The sequence below is a fragment of the Diplotaxodon limnothrissa genome, linkage group LG7 (assembly GCF_057381915.1).
Source record: "Diplotaxodon limnothrissa isolate DT_005_m linkage group LG7, D_limnothrissa_male_GT1.1, whole genome shotgun sequence".
Classification (NCBI taxonomy): Eukaryota; Metazoa; Chordata; class Actinopteri; order Cichliformes; family Cichlidae; genus Diplotaxodon; species Diplotaxodon limnothrissa.
Genome location: NC_140602.1, coordinates 30,762,921 through 30,778,828, shown reverse-complemented (window position 1 = coordinate 30,778,828; position 15,908 = coordinate 30,762,921). Strand labels below are relative to the sequence as shown.

Genomic DNA, 15,908 nt, shown 5'->3' with positions numbered 1-15,908 from the left:
AATATTTGATAGGTAACCAATTTAATCAACAAGAGCTGGAGTGATAGAATCAATTTTTCCAGCTCTGGCAAGAAGGTGAGCCGCAGGATTCTGACAGTTGTAGCCTTTGAAGAGAGACGGATTGGAGACTACAGTAAAGAGAATTGCAATAGTCACACCTGGAGGTCACAAAAGCATGGATCAGTTTTTCAAAGTCTCCTGTATTGTATATAACGCTTAGCTTTAGAAATCTGGCATAGTTGAAAGAAGCTAGATTTAACTACAGATGACACTTTTTTGGGCTTAAAGGAGCTATCCAAATAGATGCCCAGGTTATTTATAGAATCAGAGAGAGAGTTAACAAGGGGCCCCAATAGGGCAACAAGCTGTTCTTGAAGAATATAGAATAGAATAGAATAGAATTCAACTTTATTGTCACTGCACATGTCACAAGTACAAGTGCAACCCAGAGTAAAATCTGTTTTACTAGAATTTAGTAATTTCCTGCACTTATTTCCTGCTAATGAACGCATCACAAATGCATGACTCCAACCACATAACTTTGCTCAGCCAATAGGTTAATTGGCTGCTGCCGGTCCAAACAATTTGATTTTGATTTTTGATTTGACCGATAGTTGTTGAATAACAAATGTTGTGAAGCTATATATTATGTGTATCCGGTTGTTCAGTCTGACGTCACTAGCCGTGTCTGGGTCTAAACTCCGCTGCAGGTCCATATATCAAACGATCACTATGGCATTACTGAGAGTTGAAAAACTGTCTAAAGTCTTTCATCTTTAATAAAATGATCAGCGATCTGCTCTACCAGGTGTAACAATTGAGTTTAACATTCAGGCATCCATGAAAACGGAATTTATGACATTTAACGGAGTTAGAAGTTAGCAGGGAGTTAGCTCGCTAGCTTCTATCTAAATACAATATAGCATGTCCTGACTGCGGGGTTTTGGAAACAAATTAAAACGTACAGCTCTGCTATCACTTCCAGCATAAATGAAGACAGAAAACTAAACAGCAGTGACATTTGTAGGGTTACTGAAGTTTGGCTAGCTGGTATATAATGATGTGCTACGTGACCGCTAGCGACACAGCTATGTTAGCATAATATAAACAAGCTAACTTTTTTCCCCACTCGATAAAAGTTACCGTGAGTGTTCTCGGTGGTCAGGAACAAATGTAATCGCATGGCAGGATGCTGTAAAAGGACCAAACTTCAGCCAGGAGAACAACTGAGATAATCCATCCACAATACGAAGTTAGTCATTCATATACTGCTGCATGGGCTGGGCTGTAGTTACATCCTAAGGTTTTAAAAACTGAGCTTAAATAAATGATTAGCGGTAATAAAAGCCGAGGGAGGTTAACAGTGATCACTGACTGTTTTAGGAGCTTTTTAAGATCAAATAGAAGAAAATACATAACATTAAACATGTTAACAACACAAAAGCCATATTAAACGCAGACTACTTTAGACCCGGAAGTAGGATTCGTCGCGTCATCACTGAACAACCGGATAGCAGTTGAAATGTTTTAGTTAAATCCTTATTGGTTAAATATACTGTTTGTTTATCTATTTATAAGTTGTGTAAACAGGAATAACTTAATGTATTTTAGCTTAACTGGCTGACATTTTTGTATTATTCTTGTGATTTCTTATTGGCCTTGTTTATTTAATGCAGGCCAGGTGAACCTTTTGGGGTATGGAAAAGGATGGCGAGCCAATGAACGGCTAGGAGCAGGAATCATTCTGCATTGAAGCTTTCACTGGTTGGGTAGGAAGCTATCAAAGACGACGCTCTGTCCCCATTTTCCGAATACACTGATTTCCACAATCATACACACCATTCCCCCCGTTTATGGACAATAGCGCTTGGACATCTCTCATGGCCAATATGACAAAGAAATCACATATTTGCTTCAAAGGGGTTAAGTGTTCTAAAATCATGAAATCACGAAAACTAGCTTAATTGTTTTTTGACATAGTAAAAAACAACATGTATCACTTTAGATTTTAAGTTAATTGGGCTGAAGGGTGTCTTGTTTCGATTGGTAAACAGTTCTTAGCAAATGTATTTGTCCGCTCCTCAATGAAAGTTTTATCCCAAATATTGACAGTGTTGATAATTAAAGGAATCCTTTTTGGGTTTTCTGTAATGGTTAACTGAGCAGTATATGCAGGCTATTTAAATAAAATAATATTTTTACTGCAAAAATATTATTGATGTTTTATCCACAATTTTTTTTATTTACATTTTTACAAAATAGTCGGAAAAATAGTCAAGCATATTATTGTGCCTTGAGGCAATTGCTGTTGTGATTTGGTGATATATAAATATAATAAAATAAAACTGAACTCAGTTATTATTATTATCTTTATTAAGATGCCAATTTAGAGTTATTTACTTGCTTACTTGATTGATTTCTGATTTCTCAGTGTGCCGGCTTAATTTTGGGTAAAGAAACATTAATTCAGTTTGTCAATTGCCTAATAAAAAAACAACAATTATTGTGTTAAAAAGCTTTTGGCATGTTTCTAAAATATTTGTATTTTCATGCATTTACGACAGGTGGTCTAATAAATTTGCTCACTCCCGCACTTCAGGCAGGAGATCTTGCATGTTTATGCATTTACAGTGGCTTGAAAAAGTATTTGAACTTTCCCACATTTTGTCACATTACAGCCACAACCATGAATCAATTTTATTGGAATTCCACGTGAAAGACCAACACAAAGTGGTGTACACGTGAGAAGTGGAACGAAAATCATACATGATTCCAAACATTTTTCCAAACATTCCAAACAAATAAATAACTGAAAAGTGGGGTGTGTGTAATTATTCAGCCCCCTTTGGTCTGAGTGCAGTCAGTTCTCCATAGACATTGCCTGATGAGTGCTAATGACTAAATAGAGTGCACCTGTGTGTGATCTAATGTCAGTATAAATACAGCTGCTCCATGATGACCTCAGAGGTTGTCTAAGTCAGGGATAAAGTTATTGAGAAATTTAAAGCAGGCTTAGGCTACAAAAAGATTTCCCAAGGCTTGAACATCCCACGGAGCACTGTTCAAGCGATCATTCAGAAATGAAAGGAGTATGGCACAACTGTAAACCTACCAAGACGAGGCCGTCCACCTAAACTCACAGGCCGAACAAGGAGAGGGGTACAAGTGTGTGTGTACCTAACCTAATAACACACCTAATTGTGTGTCCACCACCCTAAGTTACGAATAAATTCTTTACAAATCCTACCATGTGAATTCATGGATTTTTTTTTCACATTCTGTCTCTCACAGTTGAAGTGTACCTCTGGTGCAAATTACTGACCTCTGTCATCATTTTAAGTGGGGGAACTTGCACAATCGGTGGCTGACTAAATACTTTTTTGCCCCACTGTATACACATACACACATATACACATTTTCAATAACCCCAGTAACACCTCAAGGGATACAAAACCTACAGATATATATATACCCATACCAACATACCCGTGCACCCGCACACATATGAAAATATTGGACAAGAACACCCTATCAACTCTCAACCTCTTCCCTGCACCCTGCAAAAACCATATCCTTAAACCACTGTTTAAATTGCACCATGATCGGACATTGCTTCATATCTTTACATAGTCTGTTCCACAGCGTTACTCAACACACAGAGATGCAAAAACTTTTTAATGTTGTACGGATACAAGGATGTTTTAAATTTAATTCCCCCCTCAAATTGTATCCCCGTTCCCTTTTAGAAAACAATTTGAGAATATTGTCAGGAAGTAGGTTGTTTATTGCTTTATATATAATTTGTGCAGTTAGAAAATGAACCAGATCTGTGAATTTTAGAATTTTTGATTTTAAGAATAGTGGATTTGTATGATCTCTGTAACCACTTTTATGGATTATCCTTATGGCTCTTTCTTGAAATTTTGTTATGTATATGATTTATATGTGACTTCCAGCTTAATTTATCATCTATAATCACACCAAGAAACTTATGCACTCTTTCAATTTCCACACAATCTAAATGAATCTGCACTTGTGCATTTCGAAGGAAATTTCCAAATAAGACTATTTTATCCATCCATCCATCTTCATCCGCTTTATCCAGGGCCGGGTCGTGGGGGCAGCAGCCTAAGCAGAGAAGCCCAGACCTCCCTCTCCCCAGCCACCTCCTCCAGCTTATCCGGGGGAACACCAAGGCGTTCCCAGGCCAGCTGAGAGATATAATCTCCCCAGCGTGTCCTGGGTCTGCCCCGGGGCTTCCTCCCGGTGGGACACCCCCAGGAGGCGCCCAGGAGGCATCCTTGTCAGATGCCCGATCCACCTCAGCTGACTCCTTTCGATGTGGAGGAGCAGCGGCTCTACTCTGAGCCCCTCCCGGATGGCCGAACTATCTCTAAGGGAGAGGCCAGCCACCCTCCGGAGGAAGCTCATTTCTGCCCTTTGTATCCGCGATCTCGTTCTTTCGGTCACTACCCACAGCTCGTGGCCATAGGTGAGGGTAGGGACGTAGATCGACTGGTAAATTGAGAGCTTCACTTTTACACTCAGCTCCCTCTTCACCACGACGGACCGGTGCAGCGTCCGCACCACTGCAGCCACTGCACCAATCTGTCTGTCGATCTCCGGCTCCCTTCTCCCATCACTCGCGAACAAGACCCCGAGATACTTGAACTCCTCCACTTGGGGCAGGAACTCATCCCCGACCCGGAGTGGGCACTCCACCCATTTCCGGCTGAGAACCATGGCTTCACATTTGGAGGTGCTAATCCTCATTCCCACTGCTTCACACTCGGCTGCGAACCGTTCCAGTGCGAGCTGGAGGCCCTCACCCGATGAAGCCAACAGAACCACATCATCCGCGAAAAGCAGAGATAAGATTCTGAGGCCACCAAAGTGAAAGACCTCCGCCACTTGGCTGCGCCTAGAAATCCTGTCGATAAAACTTATGAACAGAATCAGTGACAAAGGGCAGCCCTAGCAGAGCCCATTACCCACCGGGAACCAGTCCGACTTATTGCCGGCAATGCGACCCAAGCTCTTGCAACGGTTGTATAGGGATTGAATGGCCCATAGCAATGGGCCAGACACCCCATACTCCCGCAGCACCTCCCACAGGACACCCCAAGGGACACGGTCGAATGCCTTCTCCAAGTCCACAAAACACATGTAGACTGGTTGGGCAAACTCCCATGCATGCTCAAGTATCCTTGAGAGGATAAAGAGCTGGTCCAGTGTTCCGCGACCAGGACGAAAACCGCATTGTTCCTCCTGTATCTGAGGTTTGACTAGCGGACGAACTCTCCTTTCCAGCACCCTGGCATAGACTTTCCCAGGGAGGCTGAGGAGTGTGATCCCCCTGTAGTTGGGACACATCCTCCGGTCCCCCTTCTTAAAGATGGGGACCACCAGCCCGGTCTGCCAGTCCAGGGATACTGCCCCTGATCTCCACGCAACAATGTAGAGGCGTGTCAACCAGGACAGCCCTACAACATCCAGAGCCTTCAGGGGCTCTGCCACCAAGGAGTTGTTTAACTGCCTCAGTGTCCTCGCCTCCGGAAATTTGCGGGTCATTCCCCTCATCCCCAGACTCTGCTTCCTCCTCGGAAGACGTGTCAGTGGGATTAAGGAGGTCCTCAAAGTATTCCTTCCACCGCCTGACAATTTTCTCAGTCGAAGTCAGCAGCGCTCCGCCAGCACTATACACAGTGCAGGTAGAGCACTGCTTCCCCCTCCTGAGACGCCTGATGGTTTGCCAGAATCTCTTCGAGGCAGTCCGAAAGTCTTTTTCCATGGCCTCTCCGAACTCCTCCCAGACGAGTTTTTGCTTCAGCCACTGCCCGAGCCGCATTCCGCTTGGCCTGTCGATACCTGTTGGCTGCCTCCAGAGTCCCACAGGCTAACCAAGCCCGATAGGACTCCTTCTTCAGCCTGATGGCTCCCCTCACCTCTGGTGTCCACCATTTGGTTCGAGGATTACCACGACGGCAGGCACCAACCACCTTGCGGCCACAGCTCAATGCAGCAGCTTCGGCAATGGAGACGCTGAACATGGTCCATTCGGACTCAATGTCCCCAGTCTCCCTCGGAATGCTGTTGAAGCTCTGCCAGAGGTGTGCGTTGAAGATTTCGCGGACTGGGGCCTCTGCTAGACATTCCCAGCACACCCTCACTATGCGTTTAGGTGCACCAGGTCTGTCCAGCGTCCTCCCCCGCCACCTGATCCAACTCACCACCAGGTGGTTATCAGTTGACAGCTCAGCCCCTCTCTTTACCCGAGTGTCCAGAACATATGGTCGCAGGTCTGGTGATATGATTACAAAATCGATCATCGACCTGCGGCCTATAGCGTCCTGGTGCCACGTGCACTTATGGACACTCTTATGTTCGAACAAGGTGTTCGTTATGGCCAAACTGTGATTTGCACAGAAGTCCAATAACAAAACACCACTTGGGTTCAGATCAGGGAGGCCGTTCCTCCCAATCATGCCCCTCCAGGTCTCGCTGTCATTACCCACTTGAGCACTGAAGCCTCCCAGCAGGACAACCGAGTCTCCAGGTGGAGCACCTTCCAGCACCCCACCCAGGGACTCTAAGAAGGCTGGGTACTCTGAACTGCCACTCGGCGCATAAGCGCAGATGACAGTCAGAACCCATTCCCGGACCCTAAGGCGCAGGGAACAAACCCTCTCATCCACCGGGAAAAACCCCAACATACCGGCAGCAAGCCAAGGGGATATTAGAATATCCACCCCAGCCCACCGCCTCTCACCAGGGGCAACTCCAGACTGAGACCAAGTCCAGCCCCTCTCCAGGAGACTGGTTCCAGACCCCAAGCCATGCGTAGAGGTGAGCCCGACTATATCTAGCCGGTACCTCTCAACCATACGCACTAACTCAGGCTCCTTCCCCACCAGAGAGGTGACATTCCATGTCCCAATTGCCAGTCTTGGCAGCTGGGGATCAGTCCGCCAGGGCCTCCGCTCCTGGCCGCCGCCCGGCACACAATGCACCCGACCCCTTATATTTAGCAATTGTTTGTTCCTCTTAAACCATTTTTAAATTTTGAACATTCCTGAAGTAATTGTATCGAGCAACTCCTTTAGATTCCCACCAGAACAAAAAATATTTGTGTTGTCTGCAAATAATACTAATTTTAATATATCAGATCCCTTGCAAATATCATTTATATAAATAATAAATATTTTTGGACCCAGTACAGAGCTTTGTGGAACACCACAAGCAATGTCCAAGCATGATGAGGACTGGACACCTAGCTTCACAAATTGTTTCCTGTCACTTAAATAATTCCACTTAAATAACTGTTCCAAATGTTACAGGCCCCGCTATGGTGGGTACGCAGCCAGATTACAATCCTGTAAAACAGGAGAGAAAGTGAACACAGGAGACTGCCATTCGCCCAGTCAGTCTTGCCAGAATTTATTCATACAACACAAGCATATCTGCTCCACTCTTTTTGTAACTCAAAACACTTCAATATTAATCAACACTACTGGGATAAAACAACAAAAGGTTGAAATGAATGAAACAAATGACAAATACACCTCTTTTCCCATGAAACAGATAAGGAAAATAATTCAATGGACATTTAGATGAGAAAATATATATTTGACACGTTTAAGGAAAATACTAATAAAATAAAATAAACAAAATAAATGTTCCCTTTAGAAATTTTTTTTTGCTCTTTTTTGCTCTATAAAATAGTTGTTTTCTTTTAGAACCACTCATCTTAGCAGTAGGATATATATGAAAAGAGAAACAATTTAAGTTTGAGTGAAAATATACATTTTTTGCACTCTCTGGTCAACTGACTCAGTGGCTCAAATGGCTCAAAAAACCTGATTCACTTTGGTGAGTGACTCATTAAAACTCTATTCAGTAAAAAAAATCAAATTTACAATCACTAAACAGTGTCCAGCTGTGTATTTGTTTATGTTTTTAACCACAATACTTACCTGTAACACAGGAGAGAATGTGAACACAGGAGACACGCTGCCGTTTGCCTGGTCAGTCTTGCCAGAATGCAAGCTTACGGCAGCTATGCACCCGACTCAGTTCACAAAGCACGCTGCTGCCCCCTACTGTCCAAAGTGTTATACACTCTCCTGGCAACAGAGAACTTACATGACGTTGCAGATTTAAATTACACCAATAAACCAGCAACATAAAACATGTATAATAATCTCCATAAATCACGCCACTTAACTCAAAATTGTGACCACATATTTGTGTGGATCACACAAACATATAACTAACCACAGATCTTCTGCGGATGTAGGCTTCCTCCCATCCTTCTGTGTCTGCATGTAATCCCAGACACACTTGATGATGTTGAGATCAGGACTCTGTGGGGGGCAGCATTTCTTGTTCTTCTTTGTGATGAAGATAGTTCTTAATGCATTTGGTTGTATGTTTGGGGTCATTGCTCTGCTGCAGAATTAATTTGGGGCCAATAGACAATCATTTATATTTCTGAAAGCATTCTTTGTTTACAGCATTTTTTTCACACCTGCCTAAAAACTTTGCACAGTACTGTATATTTTAAAATACATATTCTAATATATATTTCTACATCTTTTTTATTAATATGTTTGTGGAAGAAGGAAAAGACCTAATTAAAAAAAATACTATCACGGGCTCTTCAGTTTACCGGATATTAACGCCATAAATTTAGTCTCTGTTGAACTAAACATATACCTCCGGTTACTCACAGAGAAACACCGGAACTCCTCCCACTGAGCATGGGAGAGCCAATCACAACGCAGAATGGATCAGCAAGTCTCCATGGTAACGGAGTATCGTTTGGGGAGGGGCAGACCGGGAGAAAGCAAGAATCTAAAGGTTAAAGTGTTAAAACTCCTCAGTCGGACTCCTCTCTGTGCTTACACTGATCCTCCTCCTCTTGGGCTTCGTGTTTACCTCTTCAGCCTCACTAAGCTACAGACAGCGGACACACAGCAGGACAGGTAACACACCTTCAGATCCTCCATTACGCTTCCATTTTCTCGCTTTTGGAAATCAGAACCTTTGAGGATGAACAAGAATCAACAGGAAGTGTGGAGATTTAAAAATAAAAGCAGGGAGCAGACACAACAGTAAGAGCCTCAAACTAACAGCTGGAGCATCGGCTGTTGTTGATTTGTATGTCTGTGCATGAAGAGAAGCTACTGTTTTCACAGGCCCACACAGTTTACACATAGACGACACAATAAATACACACATTTATGTTACATTTATGTTACATTTATGTTACGTCACTCCACACACAGAGAGATAGATATATATAATATAATGAGGTCATCTAGTGGAGGCAAAGCAGTAAGGTGACGGAGGCTGAAGCTTCATTTAACATTCAAATGATTTAGTGTGACCAGCAGGAAAACGATCCTGCTGTCTGCGTTTGTTTAACGCATGTGGTTATTTTGCTGAAGGTAGCTGCAGTTGTCAGAAAGATGAAGGAAATCTGAAATATTTCACTGTACAAACTTTATTTGTAGAATAAAATAGAAATATTCCATGTGGTACTGTGATATAATGTACTTCAAATCTGAAATACTTGTACTTCAGTTTTTATTTTAACCATAATTTCGTAAATAAATATTTTGCTTCATTACAAACTGCTGCTGATATTGGGCCTGCTCTCTCCTTTTTAACTTCTTTCTTGGAATGAAATGAAAACTTTTCCTTCTTTAATTTTTAATGTTCAGCCTGCAGGTGCTTCCAGCCTCCAGCAGGTGGAGCTGTTTGTCTTTTAGAATCAGAATATTTTATTAATACCTAGGGAAATTATGTGGGTTACAGTTGCTCCAGTACAGTAGCATTGACAAAAACAAACTAGACTATTTATCAATACAATATGTTAAGATATGAGGAAAAGCGCAATTTATACAAGTCACCAAGTGAAACATTCAGGGTTGACAAATTATAAATAAATATCAAGAAACTGACAGCAACATTAGAGTAAGAAGATGTGCGGGCTGTGGATCAGGTTTTTTTTTTTAAGACTTCAAGCTGTTATAAATATCTGGATCAGTTTAGACACAAACTCAGTGAGCCTCTCTTTTTTTAACATCTCTCATACAGGTGAGAAAATTTAGTCTTCAGATGACTGACAGCAAGACAATGTAATATGAAAAAACAAAAGAAATAATAAAACAGTACAAGTAACTTGAATCTAACATTAACATATAAGAACAAAAGGATCAAAGGCAACAAAAATGAATAAAACAAAACAAATGCTGAATAAAGCAGATAAATTAGAACAGAAAAATGAAATAGATTTAAATGTATTTACATGAAATCTAATCAGTTAATAAATGAAAGTAGGGCTGAATGAAACTTCATTTAAAAGCCAAAACAATAAAATAATACAGAGGGCTTCCACAGTTTGTTTTAATTTCTTTGATGTTTTGGTAAAATAGCAAAATAAATAAGTTCACAGAGTCGGTGAACGTGTAAAAAGGAAGATTACAAAATTGTTTGCATTATTTAAATATTTAATATTTGTGCATTATTGATAATATTGATATTTATTTTTTAAATATCATAATTAATGTAACCATGTCACTCTTCTACAGTAAAGATAAATCACAGTAAATAAAACAAAAGAAATAATGCTTATAATGCAGACTCAACAAAAATCCAGACTGAAGAGTTCTTAACCCGTTGTGCTGCTCGCAGGTTCTCAGTTCAGACTGATCCAACAGCTCAGAGAGAAACACAGGAAAAAAGTAAAATACAGAAAAACTTAAACGTAATAAACTAAAAACTCTAAACGACCAACTAAAACCAAAACACAGGATGGATAATAATCAATAAGAATTAATAAGAAAGAGTCCCACAATATCGATCCCAATGTTCAATGTTCCGTGACATGATCTTCAAAGAAATAAGAAAGAAATGAAGAAACAGTTATCAAAACAGACTATCTGACCACAGCCCTCATGTCCAAACACACCTGAGCCTGTAGACAGCGCTAATAGGGGGTCAGGTGTGGTTGTGGCCTCAACCTAAAGTCTGGTCCTGCACACAACAGTGAAGATAATCACAGGGATAGAAAAACATCCATGGATGTGGTTTTCTGGAGCGTCCTGGTTGGCTGATCATGGCGGTTCAACGGATGACGCTTTGTCTAAATATGATTTAAGAGGTATCTGTCACACCTCCAGGAAGTGACATTTAAAAAAAATTTTTTAACATAACATTTCATATTTTATCTGGCTGAGGTCAGACAGACACACACAGCACACTGTAGGCTGAGTTAAGGTATAGATCAGCTGTCAGAGTGAAACCTGATTGGTCTGTGTTATGTCAAGGATGGCGGGCACATCGAGACACGACAGAGAGATGGCGATGAATGCCAAGCGCCAGCTGTCCGAGTGTTCAGACCCCATAGAGAGACTCCGGCTGCAGTGTCTGACTCGAGGCTCGTCTGGGATCAAAGGTTTGGGCAGGTGAGCTTCACACACCTGTTCACACATTCAACATTCCAATCCAGAAGAAAAAAAGAAGGAAATTCTGTGTTTATAAAGATGTCAAATCAAATCACTTTTATTGTCACATCACATGTGCAGGTACACTGGTACAGTACATGTGAGCGAAATTCTTGTGTGCGAGCTTCACAAGCAACAGAGGTGTGCAAAGTACAATAACATAAGAACAAGCAAATATAAGAATGGCTAAATCTGAGAATTATATGAATAAATATATGTACAATATAAGAGTGTATACATATTACTGAATGTGTATACTAAATATGTATGTCTACGTGTGTGTATATATGTGTGTGTGTGTGTGCACATATTTTACAAATTAAATAGAGTAAAAATAAAATAAATATATAAAATATACAGAGGTTGGTAGTACCAACATAAAAAATCTGAGTTAAGAAACAGAATCAAAATTATTAAAAGTTCGCAAACACGTAAAGATGCCCGAGCTTCATCATCACACTGAAAAATAGACTCCAGTCACTCGTTCCTTTTTCCATTTTATCAAACTGAACAACAAACGTCAGCTTCTACAAAGACGAGAACCTGCTGCGAAGCTGCTAATTCTTCTGTTGTGTTAGCCCCCCTAATATAAAACCCCTGGATCCTTAAAAAAAGATTTTTTTTATTCTCTTTAGAAGTAAAAAAAATCTGTGTTTTTAATTTCAGACTGCTTCAGAGTCCTTCGCAGGTCTCTTTTCTCCATGATCAGAAATTATAGGGACCTCTATAGTCAACCAAAGCTTGTCACTTCCATCTGCAGTCGTCTGTTCTGGGCCCTTCTCTCAGATCGGTTCATGACTCAGGCAGACATTCTCAGTTATTCTTTAATGCAGTGGAGTAAATGTCGTGGAGTGTAGGTCCTCTGCTGGCTGTGATTTGTCCCTTTAATGCAGCGGCGGTGGGTTTCGGGGTCAGATGAGAGTAATGAAGCACTCACATCGATGTTTACGCTGAGGTTTTCCTGTCAGATCATCGCTGAGTCGGCACGGCTGCAGGATGTTGTTGTGTTTGTCTTCGTCGTGTTGTTGCTCTTCTTGTGGTTTTCACTCCGCTGATGTTCAGCTGTACACTGTGCAGTAACCTCAGGTCCTGTAATACGCACATTTACTCCCAGCACTGCAGTACTGGAGTACTTTCAGTTTGAGCTGCTGCATACTCTGCTGCTCTACAGCTGGATGATGATTTAAAAACATGAGTTCATAAGATCAGTTGGTGAGCTGCAGTCACAGTAATGACATTATTCATACTTCACACATCAGATCTGAATCCTTCATCCAGCGCTGACTAAAGGAAACAATGTTTCTTTTTTCTAAAGCTACATGAAAGCGGTAAAGACAGAAGTGAAACTGTCTGTTCTGAAGCAGCTCAAATATCAGGGGACTCAGGACTAAAAATACAGTTTACTACTTATTTACTTTAACTGACATATAGACAGTTATAGTTTTTTTAAAATAAAGTTTTACTTTTCAATGGTATAAAACTGAAATGCTGCTGTCTGATTCGCTGATTTTGTTTGTCAGGACCTTCAGAGTGATGGACGACAACAACAACCGCTCGCTGGACTTCAAGGAGTTCATGAAGGGGTTAAACGACTACGGGGTCTTGATGGAGAAGGACGAGGCCACAGCTCTGTTTCAGCAATTTGACCGTGACGGCAGCGGGACCATCGACTTCGACGAGTTCCTCGTCACTCTCAGGGTAAATCAGACCAACGATGAGAGCATGAGATGAGATCGCCTCCTATCAGTCAGCCAGAACTAAAAAATACCCCCAAAGCCCTCCTTCCATACGTTTTTAACAACTGTGGTTTCAGTGCTCGTGTTTCAAGGTGAACAGCTGCTCTGAATAAAAAATAGTTGTGAAGGCCCCTAAATGGCATGGATGTTTTAATCTGCAGTCAGCGATCGTCTGTTTCAAACTACTGAATGATGTGTCATAAGCTGGACTGAACTGAATCTTCACTCCTTTAACTTCCCCTTCTGTTAACTGCAGCCGCCAATGTCCAAGGCCCGGAAGGAGGTGGTCATGCAGGCGTTTCGGAAGCTGGATAAAACGGGTGACGGGGTGATCACCATCGAAGACCTGCGGGGTGTTTACAACGCCAAGTACCACCCCAAGTACCAGAACGGAGAGTGGACGGAGGACCAGGTCTTCAGGACATTCCTGGATAGCTTTGACTCTCCGTATGACAAAGATGGAAAGGTAACGAGCTTCTGACAGGAATGCCAGACAGGCGGTGTCTGTGTGGGTGGAGGTCAGTGACTGTGGCCCACAGACCAGTAGCTCCTGCACTGAAACAGACTTTAGGTGTGCACTTTCCTCAGCGTTGATGAAACTGTATGCTCCTCTCTGAAGGTGACCCAGGAGGAGTTTATGAATTATTACGCTGGTGTGAGCGCCTCCATCGATACAGACGTCTACTTTATTGTGATGATGAGAAATGCCTGGAAACTCTGAATTAGCGGCGTTCTGGTAATCGAGCTCCGTGGTTTTTGGGTGGTGGTAGGAGGGCGGCGAGTATTTCCATTTTGAGGTGTTTTCCATTGTAGAAAAGCTGTGATTAAATTTCCTCCCTGGGGAATCTGGTAATGTTCTGCAGGGTATGTTGTATGGTTTTACTTGTAAATGTGTTCCAATGAGATGGACTCAAAGAACCAGACAACATACAAACTCAGCAGTGAAAGCGTTCATTTAGCGTGTTAGTCCACGCACTGCAGGCTGCTTCACTCTGGCTTCTTACTGTGGTTCAACCTAACCAATCAGCTTTTTCTCTTTCACTTTCTGGATGTAAACAAACTGCTGTGTAAACAAACACAGCCGCGCTGTTTCCATGCAGATATGAAACTCGCGCAGAGGTGATCAGTTCTCATCATTTCCTGCTCCACATTTTTATTCTTGCACTCTCCCAGAGCAGCTGTGCATGATTCACACTTCAAAATCATCCTTCTTTATCTTATACTGCGCCTTAATGCAGCCTGCAGTTCAACCTCTGTTTGAAACAAGCTGCTTTATCTCCTCCTACTTTTAAATCAGCTTTCTTCTGATTGGATGATTTGTGAAGTCTGCCTTGGTTCAGCACCCAGTGCTCATGAGCTGTAATATTTACAAAGATCTTTTGGCTCATAGGGAGTATTTTTACATATCATTACCTTTATATTTTAAACTTTAGCATGAGCATCTGACACCATAATATCATGCACAGGTTGGAAAATGTGGAAAATAAGGTGATGAAAAATTAAACATCTCTTAAAAGTTAAGTAAGTATACCCCAAGTAACATGACTGTAACACACCCAAAGAAAGATTCTAGGTCTGACCAACCGTCTCAGTCGTGGGCAAAAAGATGACAGTCAATAAAATTCTAAAAGACAATTTATTGACAAAAAATCAAGAGATAAAGGATAAAACAGTCCAGTGTCCCATTTATGAATCAAATAAAAACACACAGTCCCAAGGCCAGAGCCGGCTATGCCACAATGCCAGTTGCACTCCACGTGTTGCCTTTAACAGGGTTAGAAGTTGTCCTCTGAGACCCACCACCCTGCAAGCATATAGCCAGTGGTCACTCCAGCCTCTGCAATTCTGCTGCCTTTAGGCTGTGGCATATAATAGGCCCTGGCCTATTATATGAGAGACAGAGAGACAAAACGACACTTTCACTATAGAATTCATAGCGCAAAGCCCATCCATCCCAAACATATCTGATTTCATCACATTACTCTCTTTATTTCATAAATAACTTCATATCTATCCATAAACCTGTCTTTAAAGATTTACAGTTAGATTCAGATCACCTCTGTCTAAAGAGCCATCTGACTGCAATTTAAGGTGTTTACAGTTGTTAGGGAATTTCATAACTATTTGAAATGTTACCCCCATACTTTGCTTCATTTAATTTTTTTGTACACAGAACACCTCGAGATTATTGCCTTATTTTGATTTGAGTTTTTTGTTTTTTCAATAATTTTTTGTGCAAATCAAAATGGGCCTATATTGTTACTTTGTTTTTCCAATTTTAAACAAGAAAAAAAATTGATTATCCTGTATGGATGATTGGATGAAAGAGTGGATGGATGGATGTCAATCAGGTGAGGCACCTCATTTTTTAAAATTTTCCTTTTAAACTTTAAAGCCACACAAGAAGAAACGGGCCGCTGTTTCATTCTGATCTAACCGATGAAGTTGGCCCCTTCCTCTTCATCTCTGCTGTTTGTCTTCATAGTAACACTTTGAAGTACTGTCGTGTTTGATCTCTGTATTTAAGCTGTCATTAAAGCAGGTTTCTTGTACTTGACAGGTGACCCATGATGAGTTTATGAACTATTACAGTGGCGTCAGCGCCTCCATCGACAGCGACGTCTACTTTATACTAATGATGAAAAACGCTTGGAAGCTCTGA

The 15,908-nt window shown here is 41.6% G+C and overlaps 1 protein-coding gene across 2 annotated transcripts; it reads left to right on the top strand.

The window, feature by feature from the left end:
* The first annotated feature begins 8,802 nt into the window (after positions 1 to 8,802).
* Positions 8,803 to 15,908, top strand: capslb (calcyphosine-like b). 2 transcript variants are annotated; one of them, XM_085357883.1, is made up of 5 exons: positions 8,803 to 8,984; positions 11,334 to 11,471; positions 13,031 to 13,208; positions 13,503 to 13,712; positions 15,807 to 15,908. In XM_085357883.1, exons 1-5 carry the CDS (start codon positions 8,803 to 8,805, stop codon positions 15,906 to 15,908), a joined length of 810 nt encoding a protein of 269 aa, XP_085214009.1. The 2 variants fall into 2 exon arrangements, with proteins under 2 accessions (XP_085214009.1, XP_085214011.1); XM_085357885.1 differs by lacking the exons at positions 8,803 to 8,984; positions 15,807 to 15,908 and adding an exon at positions 13,866 to 13,967 and having other exon boundaries at positions 11,335 to 11,471.